Here is a 21,009-nt window from a genome sequence, read left to right as displayed (position 1 = left end):
GCGGCGGTCACGTGGTCGGGCGTGACGTCGCGCGCGGGGCGTGGCCAGCGGGGTCCGGTGCGGGCAGTGGCGGGGACGGGGGGGGAGCCGCCGCCGCCGCGATGGTGGTGGTGATGATGATGAACGCGGATCTGCGGAGGGAGCGCGCCGCTGCCGCCTTCCAGCCCGAGCTACTCACACACATCCTGGACGGCGGCGCCGAGCGCACCCGCCGCCGCAAGGAGATCGGTGAGGGAGGCCCCGGGCGTGCCCTTTCCCCTCCCCCCCCCCCCCGCTGAGGGGGAATGGGACCTGCCCGGGCCGGAGGGCTGGGGGGGTTTGGGGGAGGCTGAGCGGGAGGGAGAGCGCGGTGTGGGGAGGGGAGAGGCGGCGGCGGCACAGGGAGACCCGAGAGGAGGCCTCCAGGGCTAGGGAGGCTGGGGGAGTGGGACGGGGAGGGGCGGTGTTTGCTGGTGGGAGACCGCGGGGGAAGGGATGAGGAAGGAAGCTGTGGGGAGAGGGGGACCCGGGAGGGAAGGGGAAGGCACAAGGGGGAGCTTTTGGGGAGAGGGGAAAGCTGTGAGGAGAAGGTTGAAGGAAGAGGCTTTTGCCTCATGGGTTTGAGGGGAGCAGAAGCAGTGTTATGTTCCTGATCCCCCTCTTCTCCCCTCCCCAGAGAGGATTTGGGGTGGCCCTAATAGAGTAATGTCCTTCTTCCTCTGTCTTTCCCCTTCTAGAAGGTGAGAGGTAGCTTCCTGTGGACATTTCTCTCGAGCCCTCTCCCCTCCTTTTTCCTTCCTAGCATGCTCTTGCCCAACAGTACAAAAATGACCTGTTTCTCACCCAGCACTCCATGATATGTGAGATTAATAAAGTACCTCCGTCCTTTTCCCAGGCCATGCTGGGGTGGGACTGTCAGGCTGATGTTGTGTGACTTCTGTGGCAAAGGAGACACAAAGTCAGCGGTACCTTGGTTTCCAGTCAGCATAGTAGGAATAATAGCACTGCCCTTCTGGAAGGAGTTGTATGGGAACCAAAGTTCATGAGGCTGTCTGATCCAGCAGTAACAATGAGTATTTGAGTATTTGAAATTGTTATTGAGGGGCCTGCAGGTCTTGCATCAGTGAATTAACCTCCTGCCAACTCCACAGTCCTCTGAACTTAAAAACATGGTTTACATGTGGAATGGGAGAGTGCTCTGTTGCTAGAGTCCCCCTCTCCAAGAGCTTTGACTTTTTTCTGATTTCATTAACTTTTAATTTTCTGGTATCAGTACCTTTAGGTACAGAAAGTGAAATGCTGAATTGTTTCTCACTCGCAGTCTGTCAAAGTTTGTGGAAACTGAGTTTGTTTTGCTTTTCTGCTCTGTCCCCAGAGGCTTTAGTTTTTAATGACCCTGACTTCCAACACGAGGATTTGAACTTCCTGTCCCGTAGCCAACGTTATGAGCAAGCCATCAGGAAGAGCTCTCTGATGGTGATGAAGTTAAGAGAATATGGAATTGCAGATCCGGAAGAGATCTACTGGTTTAAAAGGTACCTAGCTGTAGAGTTTACTTCTTGTATGTACTTTGATCATCACCAAAGACATTAGAGTTGTGCTTTTTTTCCTGTGTTTGCTGTCCAAAGAAAGCTAAAGCCCTGCACAAAAGCCCACTGAAGTGAATTTCAGATGAAAACCTGATGTCCTGAATATTGTGTTTGCTTAGATTTTTGACTAGAAATGCACCATTAATAATGATACTCTTTTTATTATATATGGTGTAGATAGTAAGAAATGGGACTTGTAGCCTGACTTTTTTTTTTTTTTTCAAAAGGAATAAAAAAATATACTGAAATATTTTGAATCTGAATAGGTCTGATGAGGTTGCAGCTTCTAATGAAATCTCTTAAAGCTGATTACTTCACATTGCACTTAGACCTAATAAAGTTGCATTACAGGCATACTTGAAAATGTTCCAAGATAGTTACAAACAAGAACTTACAAGCTATCTGTCCTGTCTCCCTCCTTCAAGCTCATGGTGCTATAGTGATTCCCTTTGCCCTAGAGGCTTTTTGTTATATCTGACCTTTTGCTTATCTGATAGTATTACCCTTGGATTAAGTTAATAAAAATAAAACTATCTTTACGTATGAATTTCATTCCTTCTAGCTTGCAGGGAACGTAGATCCTGACTTAGAACTAAGGGGAGAAATACATCAGTTAAACTCATTCTCATATAATCAAACAGAAACTGCTTAACAGTGAAATTGCACAGCTCTAGAAATCTGAATATAATACCATGAATATATCCTCTGGCACACAACATGAACATAGCACATTAAATAATGCACCAGCAGAATCACAAGCCCCTTTTAATTGAATTTGTAGAAAAGCTGTCATTGGCCTCACGGCATGAATATTGGGACTAGTTAGTTGAAATTATCCTGACTGCTATAGTTTTAATTTCAGAGAAATTGGTCTACAGTGATCTGTATCATGAAAGTTCTCATGGAAGTAATTCATATGTTCTTTTGAAACAATGTCATTGTTTCAAGATTGATAACAAGAAAGAGGTTCAGTGACTGTATTAGATTCAGGTACTGCATGGCAAAAGCTAATCATTAGTTTTTCCTAGACAAGGATTATTGGAGGTGATGGGGAGATTTCTTCAATTATTTTTATGAAGAAAATGCGGAGAAGTCTATCTGATATACCAGCTGGCAGATTTCAACAAAGCTTGCAATGTAAATGCTGTCTTTTGGTAGCTTTACTGACAATATTTTATGAAAATACGACTTTTCTGAAGTAGTCAAACAATAGAGTCCAGTTTTGTCTTTCCATAAATTTATTTGGAAGTCAGCAATTCTTAACTTTAGATGGGTGAAAGCTTAGTATTTCATATAGGTACCAAATAATACATCCATATCGTAGGTGATACGAAGAGTCAAGTGTGACTAGTCAGAATTCATGAACCAAAATAAACTGAAACAATGAGCAAGGCTTTTTTCAGTTAGTTCTAAATGCAGACATTCAGCATTTCAAAAGATAATTGCAATTACTGTAGGCAGACTGTATTTTCCAGTGTATTATGTAATAACATGTAGAAGACTAAAGAACAGTACCTGTATTTCTTACCTACAAGTGAATTTTATTTGCTCCAAGAACTGTATACTGTTAATATTCTAGATTTGAATTCTTTACTATCATGTCTGGTGTTTTTAAGGGAGGATATTGGCCTACTGCTTAATCAATGGAAGAAATTAAAGGATTAGTCTTTCATGCTTTGATTGCATTTGCATTTTAACACCTGTCCCCACCTTCTCACCTGTGGAGTGTCAAACATGTTTTTTAAAATTGGTGAACTCCACCCAACTTGCAAAATTAAGTTTGTTTCTGTCACGTGTCCAAACATGCTAATTGATGCTAAATAGAAGGGACTTCATTTGTGTAAAACCTGGCCTGGAAAAAACGTTTGTGTTTATTTGTTTTTCCAAAATAGAAAACTGAATGGATATGGTGTTGTGACATGAAATTAAGTTGTATTTACTGTGACTGACCATCAGATTTTTGCATCTGGAAGCTTAAACTATTTTGCCAATAATCCCTCATGCCTTGTGATTATCCCCAAACAGCAAGGCAAAATTTATTTACATATGTAGTTTTTCAGAATTTTGAGCTAGTTGTTTTCGTGTAGCTTTTATATATTACCAGAACTTTACTAGGTAGCTTTGTATCATGACTGACCAACTTTATAGCTTGATTTATGAATAGGCAGGGAGAAATGATTCTTCCTTCAGCTGCCCTGGAGATACATTTAGACAGTTGTTGCTTCTGTGACATGCTGAACTGAATGCTCCTCCTTCGTGTTTCCACAAGGGCTTTGTTGGATGCAAAAACGTAAGAGGATCAATTAAATATATTTAGAAGCCATTTTAATTGCTTCACATCTAGTCAATTCTTCCTGTGTCTTAACATGTATCAACACTGCAGTTGCTGCTGTGACTACAGCTTTTGAAGGCTTTAAAGTACCACTACTTGAGATTTCTTTTACAATCTAACTGCAGCAAAATGTAAGTCAGCATGAAAAATGGGAAACTCTTCTGATGTGCAGTGCTACACAGCTCTTTGAAGAGAGCAATTCGGTCAGTTTTAATTAATCTTCAAGTTTAAATAACCTTCATTGAGGAAAATGGGATTAAATGAAGAAGTGTAAAACAGTTGGGAGAAGCCAAGTCACAGAAGAGAAGATCTGAGAGCTGCAAGTCAACAGATGATTCCTGTGTTCATAAGCATTTCATGAATGTCCACTTTCCCTCTGAAAATGTGTCCTGATTTTAACACTGAGGTTAGGACCTGGAGTAGCTTGCAGCAAATCAAACCAGATGAACTATAGTAGGGGTCCTACTAGCCACTGCTAAATTTTGAGTGGATGAGTCTGACTTTAGTTTTTTGATACAGCTAGAAAAGGATTTTTGTATCATAGCATTTTTTAACTCTGAAGCCCAGCGAGCATAGGTCAGACACAGTGCCTGCTCCTTCTCCACTGAGGCAACACTTCACACTCTTCCTTGAGAGAGTTACTTCAATAACCACAAAAAGCTAGAAAAGTTTGCTTTCAGATTTTGCTTTAAAGTAAGTGACCTTATTCTGTGACCCAGTTCTGCAGCCTGAGAATGTCTTTGCATTTGTTCGTTTAGCTTTGGAGTCTCTGAAAACACAGACTTTGTTTCTGTCGTACTCTGTTCACTGATAGATACGCTCTCAAACTCGCCTGTCAAATACAGATACCTTTTACTGTTTGGGTGGTGTTGGTTGCTGTGAAATCTGGAAGGATCTGTGTTGCCAAAGTAGCATATTACTACACATCCTTCTCCTGTAAGTGGATTTGAAGTGCAGCCCTCCTCTTGACTCAGTGATTTTCGTAGCAAGTCTGACTTCAGACCAGCAAGGTGATCATTGGCCACTGATCAAATGGCTAGTGCTAGGTGTAGCTAGCCCCATTCAGTCATGATGTAGTAAAGTAGTTGAACAGTTACACAATGCAGCCTTTGGAGAACAAGTTGCATAGGTACTGGGAAATGCCGAGTGGGAATGTAGAAATTGGGAAGGGAGGGAGTAAGAGTTCAGAGAAAGAAAAAGGGGGAAAGAAAAAAAACCAAAACCAAGCTGTTATTCCTTCCTTCACAGCTAGTACATCTTCTATTTGTCCTGTGTCATGAGGAAAACAGGGTTCTCTCATTGTCATTCAGAAGTTGTTAGAGGGCATATTAAGAAAATCCTAATCACTCTATGTAGAGTATGCAGAGATGAAAAGATTCTGCTGTAAATTAGCTAGCTTTCAGTTCTGCTTTCAGCTTTGTTAATGCAAGAAGCTGTTACAATGCTGCATGCTTAGTCAGTGAAATAGTGTGACCTTCTCACACTGGGATGTTAAAGTATCCACTTGCAAAATGTCCTTCTTACTCCTATCAGAGAAGGTGCTAGTTAAGCATGAGAGATCTGGCACCTGTGATTGAACTTACTGATAGGCAGTGAAAGTTGCTGGTGTGACCTTTAAGAATACTTTTTTTTTTGGAGCATTACCTTTAAAGCAGCAGTGTCTGACCTGATTTTTTTGACAGCAAAGCATGTGCTGCACCTTTTTCACAAATTCTTCCAATGGTTCCTGAAAAGACACAAAGAACTGGTCAAGCTCTTCCCAAGCTGACCTGAAATAGTGTATTTCAAAGTCAGCACTCATTTTCTCTCTGTAGGTTTGTCCTTTTTGGGCCCAAGGAATAGATGGACAGTAATTGTGCTTTTGGCAGGGATGAAGTAAGTAATGCTGCTATTCCTATATGGGCCCTGGACTAAAAGAATAACCCATGTAGGAAACCACAAGAATACTGAAAAATATTCTGTCTTGCTGTCTTTTTTATGACTTTGGTCACCCTGATAACTTGGTCTTTGTAAACATGTGCTGCTGTAGGCAATAGAATATCTTCTGGTAAGAGAATGGTCTGCTTCAATTCCAGGAATGCTAGGTACTGTACCTGCACTCTCACCAGGTTAAAGCACAGTTAATACATTAATCACCAGCATTAGATTACTTGATTACAATAGTTTTGCTCCTGGAAAAATCCATGGCTCGTTCAGTCTTGTCCATTTAAAATAAGCATCTTCAACATGCAGTTCAGTGGTACTGAAGAAGCTTTGTCCTGCTTTCTCTCACCCTAAGGCTGAGTTTCACAGTTTGTATAGGGATCTAGTTTTGAACTATCAATTATTTACTATCTACTCCCAAGCAGTCATTCCAGGTGTGGTGTAAAATGCCAATCACAAATGCTGCTGTAATTTGACAAACTATATGCATAGCATCTGCTATGCAGTGCAGATCCGTGTTGGCAACAAACTCTTAAATGTATTCCCTGGGCAGGTCTTAATACCTTGAGATTGAAAGATACAGTTCCCTTGTAGGCTTCTTGGATAGGTGGGAGAGATCTTGTATGTAGGTGTTTATGCAGAGCACTAATTTTTTCTTCTTCCATCTACAAGTTTGCATGGAATAAGCATTAGTGTACAATAGTTTGAAGATGAAAAAACTGTTCAGAATGTTGAAGGGAAGATGCTGTCATTTACTACATAACTTTTACACAGTGGAACTTTCTAGCATGTTTGTGTTATGGAGCTTGTTTTAATTGAGAATGGACTTTGCCTGCCATTGTGGCTGCTAAATTAGTAAAGCATTCTCGTGTGAAATAACTTCTGTTTTGATGAAGCACACATAAAATGTCTGATTTTCCTTCCATTTCCTCTAGTACTAGCCTGTAACAGTAATTTTAATTGAAGGTGAGTTCTTGATCTCACAACTATTAGAAGTGGCTACAGGTAATACAGAGCTCTTCTGAAAAGCATTTAGTCACCTAAAAAGCCGTTTCCTTTTCAATACATAGTGCTTCTAGCTAATAATGGCGTTGTTCTAGGCTATCAGCGGCACTGAGATTTATTCCCATTAAGCCTGAGAGATGGGGGAGAAAATAATTTGGCTTCCATGTCCTCAGTTTTAAGTTCCCCATGAATCTTTGTAGAATAATATTTTTCCACTTACATAGCAACAGCAGGATTTACAGGGTGAAGAAAACATCTGAAAGAAACACTTATTTCCCCGTTAGCATTGCTTCTGGTGCCTCCATATTTGGAAGTAGTTTGTGGGATAAAAAGGGTTGAAATAGGTGAAGAGATTATTTATCTTATGCTACAGTTGGAGAAAAGCCTTTCAGGATCACAGTAACAGTAAGACTGAGATCCAGATCCCTCTATTTCTCTCCTGTAGAGCATGCTTGGGCAATTTTCCTGATCCTCTCGGTCTCCACTTCAGCATGTTTCAAAAAACCTTAGAGACCCAAACGACTGATGCTCAGAAGGAGAAATGGCTGCCCCTGGTCCATGGAGTCAAGATAATTGGCACCTACGCCCAAACCGAAATGGGACATGGTTAGTTCCCTTCAGGGATCGATGGGTAACCTCTTTTCTGTAACTCCAGTTTGTAAATTGATGGTGCTCCCTAGGTAAATCTAAAAGGGGAAAGGTAAAATAGTTTGGTTAACTGTTGATGTTTCCTGCCCTACAGCCAGACAGCCGCTTCATTTCACATCCTGACAATCACAGAGTTAGTTTTGGTCTTTTCCAGAATGCACCTCTTAGCTGATCACTGACTTTGTAGTTGTTTACCTTTGTTTTAAGATGAGGAGATTCTTCGAAGCCCTTGGAGTCTGAATTTCACTTGAACTGGTTGGAACGTGTCAGTCAACAGTACTGTGGTTTTTATTTTTACTTTCATTTGGAGCATGTGTATGTCACAGTTCTTAGTGCATGACTGGCCTGCATAAACAGGTCAGAGGTATACTTCTAGGTGTAATGTAGCATGGTGAGATTGTGCTTTTTTTTTTTTTTTTCTTTTTGAGAGAAAGTGCCCCAGGCACTTTTCTTCCAGATGCTACTCCATTGCAGCTGTGCAACATCATGGAAAGATCTTGGTTTCAAAGAAGAAAAACATCTTATTCCTACTATTGTTGAAAACAAATTTCACTTCTTCAAATGGAAGAACATTTCATGGATTAGAAAACAGTCTTTATCCCAGAACCTGGAATTATGGATATTAAGTACTAGGAAGAATAGTTTAACAAACCAAAGACTCCAGTGCTTGTGCTGGCATCTAAACTGGGAAAGCATGATATGTACAAGTCTGGACAACTGCAAAAGTTAGATGGTAATGCCAATTGGCTGGCTGTTCAGTTACAGCTACTCAGGGTAGCTGAAATGTTTGTAGAAGATGCAACGGAGGAAATTCTGTCACCTGTTGTGCTTGGGAGAGGTGGTGTGAGCAAACCAAGCTCAACACCAGAAGCTGAGAGACGACTGAATGGCAACAATAAATACCTGCTGACCTTGTTTGCTTTTTCACACCAACTTCTTTAAATCAGACACACATCCACACTGAAGTGATTTGTTTTACTTGATATTTCACATTAGATCATTGCACTTTCTTGCCTGGTGATGGTCTGGTTTGCTTATAGTTCTCATGTTGTTTGATGATAAAATTAGTATTTTGACACTTAATAGAATTCATATGGTGATAGTATGGTAAACATACTGTCCATACTGCATAATTAAAATGCAACCATTTGGCATTCCTGCTGTGAATGTTGAGTATCTAACTACTTCATCAGTAAAGCTTTTGCACTAATTGTCACTGAGCTCTGCCTAATGTAATCTTGATGTGTAGAAACTGGTGATGGGGAAACAGACCTCTGGATTATTGAATTGAATCCTAGCCTGGATGGGTAGTTACTCAGTTTTATCTTAGTGAGTACCTACTTGGTAGCCTGCGTTGATTTTAACCTACACTGTCATAAGTCAAGAGACATAAGTCTCTTGAAAAAGTGAAAGAAAGAAAAACCGCAAATAGCACAGGGCTGAAAAGAAAATAAAAAGCAGTAATGAAAATACTGTGCTGTTTCTACCTGGTTTATAGCTATTGCTAGTAAATAAGGATTTTTTTTTCAGTCTTTGACTGTGAGCTGTGTACTTCTAACCAGTACCGAACTCACTTAAAATCTGGTATTCCTGATAACCCGTTATCCCTCTGTTAAGCTTGGTCATTGTTCAGTCAAACTTTCAGCTTAGAAAACATCACTACTGGGTTTATTAGATGGTTGAATTTATTTGTAGGTGCCTGAGAATATCAAAGAAAAGAACTACCGTTCTTAGGAAGCTCTAGGGATAGAACTATTTCATAGTACTGTGTGTTTAGAGGTAACACAAAAATGCATTCTTCCCAGTTGATAAGAATGTCAGCTGAGTTTGAGCTCAGCTCAGCTCAGTGCTCTTTCCATAATCCATATCTCATTTAAACACATATATTCCTGTTGAAGACCAGTTGCATTATTTCATACATAAGTGGGCCAGATGGACAACCTTTGTACAGAAGATACTGATCCTCAATCTGTATCCCCACTATTTTAATACTCAAAGTTATCAATACTGAAAGATTTAATGAGCATTTAATTCTTTTTATCGAAAATCTTAATGTACCACTTAAATGCCTGTTTGATTACTTGGAGGAAGAGTCGTTCTACCTAAACACGTTTAATTGGAGACACTGTGTGCTGGTGATTTACAGGTTGAAAAACATTGGCTTTCTTGCTAAGTTGTTTATGTTCACAACTTTGACTTACACATGCAGAGCACTGTCCTTTTGAGAGAGCTTTTAAAAATAGCAAAAGTTGGAGGGAGTTGAGTTGGAATGTAATATGTGCTAATTGTATCTGATCTTTAATAAAAAAAAAAAAAAGTAGATAGTGCAGACAGTAAGGACTTTCCTTTTTTTAAAAAAAGAAAATTCAGTGAAAATTTAGCTCGTTCAGAAAAGTAAACTGGGACCTCTACCAGGTTGTACCCTTAAACCATGGGAGGAAAAAACATGCCTTTTGTATCTTTGCATGAAGGCTCACTTCATCCAGCTGGATCACATCTTCAACAAACTGACACTCTGATTCAGACTGCTTAACTTAGGGATGTTCCAGTTTCCAAACCGTAGTGAAGGTCTGGTCTGTCATTTGGTTTGGATTCATCCTTTTTTATCAATCAGGGTACAGCAAACAGGGGAATGTTGCCAATGCATTTTATGTATTATTAGAAAGAAATGCATTGCAACATATGTATTTCAGAGTAAGTGTAATTGCTTATTATTCAGGCCTGAGAAAAGGACAGTGCTCTGGCTTTCTAAAATACACTTGCTGAATTCTAATTTACACATGAATCTTTTTTTTTTTTTTTTTCTTTTTGTCTCTTCCTGAATCCACCATGAATCCTCATGCTTGCTTCCCTCCTATAACATTCCCTTCACACTCCCATCCCATGACACTTCTTCACAGCTTTGTTCATCGTGGACGGCCTGAGCCTCTGGACCTTCATCTGGGCATGTTCCTCCCCACCCTTCTCACCCAGGCAACCCCAGAGCAGCAGGATCGCTTCTTCATGCCTGCCTGGAATCTGGAGATCATTGGCACTTATGCCCAGACTGAAATGGGCCATGGTACAGTACATTCACTAAATGCTATTTCTAAGAATGGCTTTGTGTACAAAGGTTTCCCCTGCCTGGGAAAAATGGTGTGTGTTTACCCCACAGTCTTTTATGCATGCAGTTGTGGCTATAGGGAAAAGTGGACTGTCTCTGAAATTTTTAGTAGCTCATTATGCCACATGCTGCTTGCCCTTCTTTTCTCCTATGGGAGAGTTTGATGTCTATATATGAGCAATACCGAGTGCTCCTCTTGTGCCATTCAAACCAGTGTAGATTATTGCATATGGCTATGGTGATGTCCATTTGATGACATCTGTTCATTTCTACACTTACCATTCTTTCCAGCGTGATTTCTGCTATGCTCTACTTAACATTCAGTGTGAAGACAAAAGGACAGAGCTTTAAGCTACTGAAAGAGATGCCAATAAAAAGTAAGAGTTGCGTGTCACCTTGGGACTGACCTTGGATCAAAGAACATGTGGATGACTTGGTTCCAATGCTCATGTTTTGTGGAGAGCTTTATTCCCTCAGTTCTTTAGTTCACTCCCATGCTTTCTTTTTAATTGAACCATGAAATGTTTGGGTTGTTTTGTTTTGTTTTTTTAATTCTCTGCCTCAAGTAGACTTTGTTGGTATTGCTTTGCTTTCAAGATTTGAAATGGATTTTGGTATCTCCAGCAGTATTGTTATTGCAATGCTTTTAATTCAAGTTTCAAAGGGAGGATATTATGCCTTGGGAAACTTTAATTTTGACATCTGAGAGCTGCAGGTGAGAATTATTTTTTTAAAAGTGAACAGCATTCACCTTTGTGCTGAAGTGAAATGTAGAGACTGAAGCATAAAGTAACTGCAAGTCTGAGGAGAATCTCACAACTAGTGAGGCTTGAAGATCCTTTACCAGCAAAGTAAGTCTGTGTTAAGCTGCCTGTGGACGTCTACCATTAACTCCATGCTTTGGAAACATGGTTGCATCAAGGTGATAATCCTTTTTCATTTTGAAGCTCTTGCATAGAGTCTAGTTTAAGCAAGTAGGCCCAGTGAGTTGGGTTCTTTTTAACGCATGCAGGGACAATGCCACTGCTGAGACAGGTGTGTGTGAAGTAAAGAGTTGGGTGCAGAAGACAAAGACTGTTCTTGGAATTGTTACCTCCATCTTTTTGCCATCTCTTCATCTACCTGCATGAGTACCCTAGCATATACTTGCTGTCTTTGAGTGATTGATGATCTTGTTTGGGAGAAGCTGTTCTATCAAGTGAAGAGAATGTAGGCCTGATGAGGGAATGAAGATATGATGGGCACCATTTATTTCATCTTGTGGCTGATGTAAAAAGTATGTGATTTTTTTATTTTGCAATTTAATCAGATTGCAGTTTTAGCGAAATCCAGGTGAGCATGTTTTTGTGGATCTTTTTAACTGAGAAAGGGCTTCTGGTGTGTAATAGCAAAAAGGTGTCAGATTGGAGGTGCTTGGAACACTAGTCTTAGACCACTGGGTAAAAAAAAAAAAAAAAAAAAAAAAACAAACACATGTTTTCTGAGAAGAGGCTTCAGGTCCCAGAATATGGTCTGACTTTCACTTGTTCTTCCTTAATTGGTTGATATCTAGTCCTCTGTATAGCCTAAAAGCAAAGTTAAAATTTGTATGTTACTACTGGAATTCAATTTTCCATTGTCTAATTCTGTCCTTGTCTCTGTTTTGTGACTGACTTTCTGCCAAAACAATGTTAATTTATTTTCAGGAACTCATCTTCGGGGTCTAGAAACTACAGCTACTTACGACCCTGCTACCCAGGAATTCATCCTTAACAGCCCCACTGTGACCTCCATTAAGTGGTGGCCAGGTGGACGTAAGTGCATCATTGTGTGTCTAAATCTGGAAGATGTATGAAAAAGCTTAGGGATGTGATGCCGTGTGTATAATAGCTACAGCATGATGATTGAAAGTTGATCCAAAGAGTTGGCTGAAAGGCAGTTACTCTTACAACAAATAACAGACTTAGTAGAGCCTACTAAACTTTGGATTATCTGTGTGCTGTGAATTGTTTCTCAGAATCATTCATGCTATATGGATTTGGTGTAATTTTTGATCAGTTGTTTCAAAATCTTTATACTTCCTTCAGCTCCACTGGCAGGTTTGCCAAGGAGTTGGTGTTGTACAGTCAAAAGAATCATATTGTGCAGCTTTCATTGACTTGAGCAAGACTGTTTATCTAGCTGTAGAATTTGGGTGATAACCAGTGTTGTAAACCTGATTTTCTAATGCGTGATGTGGTTAAGGTAATCTGAGATCCTGCTTTAAGGAAAGAGACTCTTTGTATATAAGTATGTTTCCTGTTTGTCTTTTCCTTCTGATTCCCACTCCTTTTGCAGTTGGAAAGACGTCGAACCATGCCATTGTTCTGGCTCAGCTCTACACTCAGGGCCAGTGCAAAGGGCTGCATGCCTTCATTGTTCCCATACGGCAGCTGGGCACCCATGAACCTTTGCCAGGTAAAAATTAATGTTAAGGGTTTAGCACTCATGCTATATGTTAGTTCTGTTTCTCTCCAGCTATACACAGCTACATGTGTCTTGTTAACGTACATGGCTTATTTCACTAGCTGATTGCAGTGAGTAGTTGGTAGATCATGGGGCTTATACAACTGAACTACCACTAAGTTATCTTTCATGTTACACTTTCAATGTGAAAGTTAGTTTGGGATTTGATTCTGTCCCCGTGTTTCCCAGCTATGCATTCTGTGAGGCAGCATGTCCTGCTTTCTGAAAGGGAAAGAGAACCTTTCATCATCATCTAGCTAGAAGTGGGCAGGATGATCTTTAGAGACAGCTCCCCCGGTGACTGGATAGTAGGATTGCATGTAAATTATGAAGATCCCCGTGTTTTGATCTCCACATTTCCATCAAAGAGGCTAAGGTCCTAGTCAGCTGTTATTCCAAGCAATGCCAGGACTTGCTACAAAACTAACAGTCTCTTTACTGGAGAAGGCTTGAACCTCTTGTGTGGTGTTTAGTTCCTATTCCTTAATGCAAGCGGCTTTGTCTGTGGCAGGTATTACAGTGGGTGACATTGGGCCCAAATTTGGTTATGATGAAATGGATAATGGCTACCTGAAAATGGACAACTTCAGAATTCCTCGGGAAAACATGCTGATGAAATATGCCCAGGTAAAGCAGTGAATTTCAGCATGTGCTGTTAGAAATGAACACTTCAGATGCTCTTGTGTGGTTGAATAGTGTACCAGCAATCTTTTAGGTTGCATCTAACTGCTACTTGATGAGTTTAGAGCTTGAGATGTGAACATGTAAAAGGGAAGACACTTTTAAAATCAACAGGCTGTTTGTTTGTTTTTTCTTGGTAGGTTGAACCAGATGGCACCTATGTGAAACCAGTCAGTGACAAGCTAACCTACGGGACCATGGTGTTCATCCGATCTCTCATTGTAGGCGATGCAGCTCGCTCCCTGTCCCGGGCTTGTACCATTGCCATCCGCTATAGTGCAGTGAGACACCAGTCTGAGCTAAAGCCAGGGTAATTGCCGTAAAGTAAAAGGGCAGCCTTAAGTGCTGAGGGAAAAATTCTCAAATACTGGAGGGAAGAGGGACTGTGGTTGATGTTGTTTGCTGCATTTGATAGTTTCAAAACACTGTTTCATCCTGGGAAGGGACTAATCTTTAATTCTTGACTGCCACTAATCTTTAATTCTTGACTGCCAAAATGCCCTCCCCTCTGCCAGAGACTTTTGCTGTATGGTCTTAGATAGTCTGGCTTGATATGGATGCAGCTTCTACTGTCCAAGTAGAGAATCTGCTAAGAGTTGAATAGGACTTCTGCAGCCATTTGCTAGCCTCTGGCATTACTAACTCATCTGTATTTTGCTCTAGGGAACAAGAACCTCAGATCTTGGATTATCAGACCCAGCAATACAAACTCTTTCCTCTCCTGGCAACAGCATATGCTTTTCATTTTGTGGGAGCTTACATAAAAGAGACCTATCATCGTATTAGTGGAGACATCAGTGAAGGGGATCTGAGTGAGCTGCCAGAGGTACTGTGTCCTCTCTTGATTTTATGTAAGGTTTTCTTACAGCATGGGAGAAAAGGCATCAAGCCTTTTTGGCTTTCACTCCTGAGACATCTTGTAATTCTTTAGATTCAGAGATCCCAAGCCCAGTATGTGCTGGTGACTTTTACTTGTGTATTTGCACTATTCATTTAGCAGCCCTTTACGAAAAAAAAAGTAGGGAGTGATGCACAGTGAAAAAACTACTGATTATATTTTTTATAAAGGTGTCTTTCCAGGAATGATGGCATATCACTTGGGAGTGGAGTTAAGACTGGTTTTATGCTTGTGTTGTAGCTTCTTGATTGTTCTTCCAAGTCACTGGGGTAGAACTGGTGTGTTGATCAAGCTATCAGTACTATACTGAGGGGTTAGGGTTCTAAAATGTCATTTTTCAGTTAGCGATTCTGTCTGAGAACCTAATGTGACAATAGGCAATTGAAAACAGTCTTGTACATAATGTGTAGAGACAGAAAGGATGGTGTACTCAAGAAATCTTTACATGTATAGAGGCCTTCCAATAAGTAGTTCAGCTTAGGAAAGAGCCCTTACAAGAACAACAAGACCCTGTGGGACACTGGAAGGATGCTGTTGACTCTATTTTCTGGGAACTTTAGTACTTAGCATGTATGTGTGCAGGCTAAGAATGGAAAACAAAAAATCTCAACTGGCTTTGCTTTTGTCCATCAGCTCCATGCACTGACAGCAGGGCTGAAGGCGTTCACTTCCTGGACTGCCAGTGCTGGTATTGAGGAATGTCGGATGGCATGTGGTGGGCATGGCTACTCCCGCTGCAGTGGCATTCCTGACATCTATGTCACATTCACCCCATCCTGCACCTATGAGGGAGAAAACACAGTCATGATGCTGCAGACAGCTAGGTATGGTAGCTTCTCTCCAGAGACATTCTTGCCTTGGCATTTTGATCTTCATATCTGAAGTGATGAGCAGAAGAGTACTCTGTATTACCATGAACCTTGTCTCTCATGTTTCTGTCCCTTGTCCTATTTTTGCCTACAACTGTTCTTTGCTAGTCTGACCCTGGGTAAGATGACTTCTCTCCATTCGAACAACTCATGAGTTAAGAGTTGCTTTTTGTTGTCTCTATTTTCAGGTTCCTTGTCAAAAGCTACACCCAAGTTAGTTCTGGGCAGCAGGTTACTGGCATGGTGTCCTACCTTAACGATCTCTCCAGACAACGCATTCAGCCACAGCATGTGGCTGCAAGGGCTGTGACTGTGTGGATCAGTGATCCAGCCAACTTGGTAGAGGCCTACAAAGCACGTGCTGCCCGGTGAGTTCACACTTTCACACTTACTAAACTGAGCCAAGCACCTATAAAATTGTGTGTCTTGGGAGATGGTAGTGATGTGCTGCCCTCTTAATGTTTGATTCTCAAGAGGTGGTTTGAAATGCTTTGCTCCATGTGTTGCTTTCAAGAAGTGACACACTTTAGTAGGTCAAGTCAGTATTAACTGCTTTGAGGTTACAAGAGGCTACATACAGCCTACTCATAGCCTAGTTACTCTGCTCTGTTCCATTTTGAAATATCTTTTTCTTATTTAATTGTAAAGTATATTTGAGCATACAAATACCAACAATGTTCAAACTGATCCGAGATCTATGTGGAAAGAAACTATCCTGATATTAAAGCCTGTGGTGAAGGAAGTGTGAGATTAGAACAGATACCTACATGTGAGCAAGTACCCAACCACCACTGATGCGCTGTCAAATGTCATCTTAACCCTCTGTATCTGTGTACTAGCTGCAGCAATGGTAGGGGCTTGGGAGACACAACTGTTCACTCCACACATTGTATTCAGTCGTGGCACACAACCTCTGAGTTCTTGTGATGCATTACACTGTAATTCATATGAATGTAGTGTACATAATCTTATTAATGTGGTGCTATTGTTTAACCTGGTTTTCTCCTTTTATGAAATAGGCTTGTAGAAGCTGCAGCAAAGAACTTACAAGCTGAACTGAACCACAGAAAGAGCAAGGAGGATGCCTGGAACAGAACTTCTGTTGATCTTGTGCGAGCATCTGAGGTCAGTGATGTGCCTGATAAGGAAATATGCTACACAAGCTTCTCATCTCTTCATGAACCTGATTGACCTTCCCTTAATTTCTTGTAGGCACATTGTCACTATGTGATAGTGAAGCTTTTCACAGCAAAGCTGTCTGAGATCAGTAATGCAGCTGTCCGTGCGGTCCTGACTGACCTGTGTCTCCTGTATGCACTGTATGGGATCAGTAAGAACACAGGGGACTTCTTGCAGGTTGGTGTCTTTCTCCAACACTTTAAATGTTGAGCCTGAGTCACTGCTTGCAAAGATGCTTTAAATGCAAAGTTGCACGAATGCTTAGGTATAAGGTCTTGACTGTTGACTTATAGAAGGCCTTTAGCAGTGTGGGTCTGATGGAAGGCTCTTCTCAAATTTCCCTTGTGATCTGCCAGAAGCAGTTGGATGATAAATGGTAACGTGTTGTTTGTCTGGGTTAGCTTAGTATGTTAAAAAACAAGGCATTGATAAAGGAGAGGTATGTTAGACATGCTCCGAGAGCTGTATGCATTTGTAAATCAGTGCACAAAATGGGGATATTGTACTCCAAATCTTAACCCATCCTTCAGTGAATGGGTTTAATTTGTCAGGCATTACTTCTCTTCATTCAGCTTGAGAATGTATTTGTGCAGCAGCATTTTGTTTTGTCTTCAGGCAGATGTGGTATGTTTTGTATTCCTATTTTTCTCTTTGGTGCTTACCAAAAAGTTCCCTGAAACCAAGAATTTAGTATACACATATGCACATTCTTCAAGAAAACTTGCTGTGGAAGTTAACATGCAGGCACTCTAAAGAATGAGTCTCCCGTCAAAGATTAAATAACTAGGCAGTATGGTGGGCTATGCTAGGCATCTCCTTTTGCTTGTACACTATGGCAGATTGCCAATTTGATTGCTTACACTTAGAAAAAAGCCCGAGTGTGTTATGAACTGCTGCATTTTTGTGTGGGGGAAGGCTGATCTATGTTAGACCATAGGGGAAGGGAAGGTTCTTGCGACTTTTCTCATAATCTGTTTTTTTTCCAAGGCGGGTATTCTGACTGATGCCCAAGTTACTCAAGTGAACCAGCGTGTGAAAGAGCTCTTAGCTATAATTCGTCCCAACGCAGTAGCGCTGGTAGATTCCTTTGACTTTCACGATGATCATCTTGGATCTGTGCTTGGCCGGTATGATGGCAATGTCTATGAGAACATGTTTGAGTGGGCAAAGAAATCCCCACTGAACAAAACAGAGGTAAAGAAACTATTTCCTCATCTTTAGGTCATGTGTCCAGAGAAATAACCCAATTTAGGGTTTTTAAATTTTGATCCAGTGATCTTAACACATAATTGTTGAAGGGGAAGGGGTAATAGTCACTAATAATAATGGACCGAAACCAGCAACCTCTTCTGTGCATCCCTGTTGGGATAGTTTTGAGTTTCACAGTTGAGGGAGTAAATCATAGTCTCCCTAAAGAAACAATCGAATAATCTCAGTGAATTTAAAAGAAATTATCACTTGCTGTTAATTATGCTTAGTAAAGGTAGCTGTGAAAGTCTTGCCTGTTTTCTACCAAATCTTCTAGTGCCTTCAGGCAGTAGTAGTGACTGGAGAAGAAAATAATCAGGTGTTGCATATCTGCCCTAAGGCTGTAGCTACAGCAGAGCTAATAAACTGAGTTGAGAAGAGTCAGTGTCCCTCTTCCATCAGTCAAAACAGAACTCTAAATCCTGTCTTGGTGGCCTTTACTGCCTTTGATTTGGACAGACTATCTCCTATGAAAGGGTTGCCAGATGCTGTGGTTGTAGTTAAAGCCCACCAGAACTTGCTCAATTTTTTGTGCTTCTGAAGTCAGTGGGGCTTAGCTTCATTACAGTCCCCTTAGGGAGACCTCTTTCAGTTTTCTTTGAATTAAAATGCCAAAGAATTGTCTTGCATTCTTTTTTCTTATAAGAAAGGTAGTGGCTTATATTCTCATCCTTTGTGTCATATAGACACTCAAATAGAGGATTTAGCTGGCTGTTATTAAATCCCCAAAGTGCCTCTGATTCAAATTTCCCTAGTATAAAAACACACTGCAAGATGTAAAGAGCCAAAACTGTTTTAAAGCTCAGGCCTAACCTTCTTGTAACCACTGTCTTGTCCTCTTACAGGTTCATGAGTCTTTCCACAAACACCTGAAGCCGATGCAATCCAAGCTGTGAAGTCTGCTGGTTTTTTTAAATGCACACTTTTCCTGACCTGAAAACTGGGTGTTTGCATCCTTTCTTCAGGCACATAAATCAAACCTTTCAAATTCTGGTAGCTGTAGGACAGTGAATAATTGTAGCCTTTCTTTCCACATTTATAAATCGAGGAGGTGTTTGGGGAGAGTGCATAGGGATTTATGCCTGTTTTTAAAGTGCAATTATAACGGTAAAACTAACCTTTTAAAAATCTGGGAATGCTTTATGGATTCATACAAGGATTGCTTTGTGAAGCTGCTAACTAGAGAGAAGTTACTGTCAACTGGAAAGGTAGCAGAATTTTTTTTTTTTTTTTACTGAGTAGTTAACAGCCCTCAGGCAATAGCTTCTGATATAATGAGCTTCTGGAATAATGAGCAGTTATATCCTCCCCCCAAAAAGCAACAATATCTTGATTTTTTTTTTTTTTTTTTTTTTTGAGGTTAGCACCACCTCTCTCCTTGTTTGATAAATATTTATGCTGTCTAAAGCCTCCTGCATAGTTTTGTGCACATGAAATTTGCATGTGGCACTACTTTCTGATGTAGCTGGGAAATAAATACCCATCCTTATCTGGAGCTCTGCTTCATTCATCTTTCCAGAAGACATCTTCATGTTTTCCAGTACATCCTTCTTTCACTGCCCTGCAGAAACTCCTTTTGCCTGTGTACCATCTCTAACACTGGCAGCTTACTGTGTTAATAGGAAGTCAAAGGAGAATATAGTGATGCTGCTCTGAGATAAAAAACAAGTAGTAATAATCAGCTACGTGCTGGTAATAGATGTTCTGCCCTTTTAACAGTTAGTATTTTCATAGCACTATCTCAAAGCACTTTACCAATGTTAATTATGGTGATTTGATGTGAAAAACCACAGGTAGTGGTAGAAACTGCAAATCTGACCTGGAATGATGAAGCCAGTATTTGAGGGCAGAAATCAGTTGACCAAGGTCCTTGGGTCTTCAGATTGTTCTGGGATGTTGTTCTGGTTTTTAAAGGCATTCATTCTTCAAGAAAACAACAATCCCAAGTGATTTGTCCAGATTTTTTTCTTACCCTTGCATTTCCAAGGACCTTTTTCCAATTTGCTTAATTTTGGTTTTATATTGACTTGGGACTTGCACCGTGCTGTCTGGATTTAACCGGTAAAAGATATAGCTTGTAACAACCTCCTGATGCCCAGTGAAATCAGTGCAACTACAACGAAGGAAAATCATTGCTGTTTTTCAACACCAGTAACTCTGTCCAGTAATAATAAAACCTCTCTTCATAACAAATAAGAGCAACTTTGAGCTTAAAATGACATAAAGCTTCAGCATAAACACAAATCCTGCAGTTCTGAGGCAGCATCTGAGAAGCTGGTTCTCTGACAGCTTTGGTATCTGTTAGTCTCTAATTTTGGATCAGTTTTCTTGGATGAATTTTTCCCGGCACTAACAATGATCAGACACAATGTCTGGCTCCACACGCAGTAGCTGAACAGAAAGAAATGTTTAATTTTAAATAAAATAATTAAACTTGCCTTTTGGCTGCTGAGTCTTTCAGGTCGAATGGAACCACTGCTGTTCAGGATACCAAAGGAGGCAAATGGCTTTGCCTTTCCTTTATTCAATAGAGCAGACTGCTGACCTGGGGAGGGATGATGGAGGAGCAGGTTAAAAATATGATAATGAGAACAGTACTAGATAACTATGTACAGATTTAATAAATTACAAAAATGTATTTTCAGACAAAATGTCTTACAAATTGCCTTCAGTGGATCTCATTTAAAGTAATGGGTGAAGTAGAATGAAGAATTCAAAAGACCTTAAATTATTTGGATTTTATTTGTTTTATTTCTAGTCTGACCTTCCTGGCTTTGCTCTGCAGCAGTATAGGGCAGGACCCCGGTCCTACAGCTGCCCTTGCCTCTGCTGCTGCTCACACCCACGGCGAAAATAAAACCGGCAGAGAGGTGGCACATTGCTCGCTGTTGTTATCAGAGGCCAACAAAAGCTGGTCACTGCCAACAGCAATGATTTAACAAGTGTTTGGTAGCAGAAGCTTTAATTCATACAAGCTATTTCTTTAAAATTGTTTCCCTCTGGTTTTTTTTGAGCAAATAGTGATGTAATGGCACACATTGTATTTCCTTGCTGTTGGTGAGGATATGGTA

General features: G+C 40.6%; 1 protein-coding gene across 2 annotated transcripts; it reads left to right on the top strand.

The window, feature by feature from the left end:
• The first annotated feature begins 29 nt into the window (after positions 1 to 29).
• Positions 30 to 20,376, top strand: ACOX1 (acyl-CoA oxidase 1). 2 transcript variants are annotated; one of them, XM_042802785.1, is made up of 14 exons: positions 30 to 228; positions 1,355 to 1,514; positions 10,377 to 10,537; positions 12,265 to 12,372; positions 12,896 to 13,015; positions 13,575 to 13,690; positions 13,885 to 14,054; positions 14,408 to 14,570; positions 15,276 to 15,466; positions 15,700 to 15,879; positions 16,531 to 16,636; positions 16,724 to 16,867; positions 17,678 to 17,884; positions 18,784 to 20,376. In XM_042802785.1, the coding sequence occupies exons 1-14, from the start codon at positions 102 to 104 to the stop codon at positions 18,832 to 18,834; spliced, it is 2,004 nt and encodes a 667-aa protein (XP_042658719.1). In that variant the 5' UTR covers positions 30 to 101; the 3' UTR covers positions 18,835 to 20,376. The 2 variants fall into 2 exon arrangements, with proteins under 2 accessions (XP_042658719.1, XP_042658718.1); XM_042802784.1 differs by lacking the exon at positions 10,377 to 10,537 and adding an exon at positions 7,274 to 7,434 and having other exon boundaries at positions 39 to 228.
• The last annotated feature ends 633 nt before the right edge of the window (positions 20,377 to 21,009 follow it).

This window comes from Tyto alba, unplaced genomic scaffold (assembly GCF_018691265.1).
Source record: "Tyto alba isolate M040663 unplaced genomic scaffold, T.alba_DEE_v4.0 Super-Scaffold_39, whole genome shotgun sequence".
In the NCBI taxonomy this organism is placed as follows: Eukaryota; Metazoa; Chordata; class Aves; order Strigiformes; family Tytonidae; genus Tyto; species Tyto alba.
This window is presented reverse-complemented; position numbering and strand designations above follow the sequence as displayed.

Bases quoted from the DNA above. Each gene is read 5' to 3' on its own strand.
- ACOX1 (XM_042802785.1), top strand. From the start codon at position 102: ATGGTGGTGGTGATGATGATGAACGCGGATCTGCGGAGGGAGCGCGCC. The intron at 13,016-13,574 runs GTAAAAATTAAT...TGTCTGTGGCAG, and splicing joins CACCCATGAACCTTTGCCAG to GTATTACAGTGGGTGACATT. The intron at 16,637-16,723 runs GTCAGTGATGTG...AATTTCTTGTAG, and splicing joins ATCTTGTGCGAGCATCTGAG to GCACATTGTCACTATGTGAT.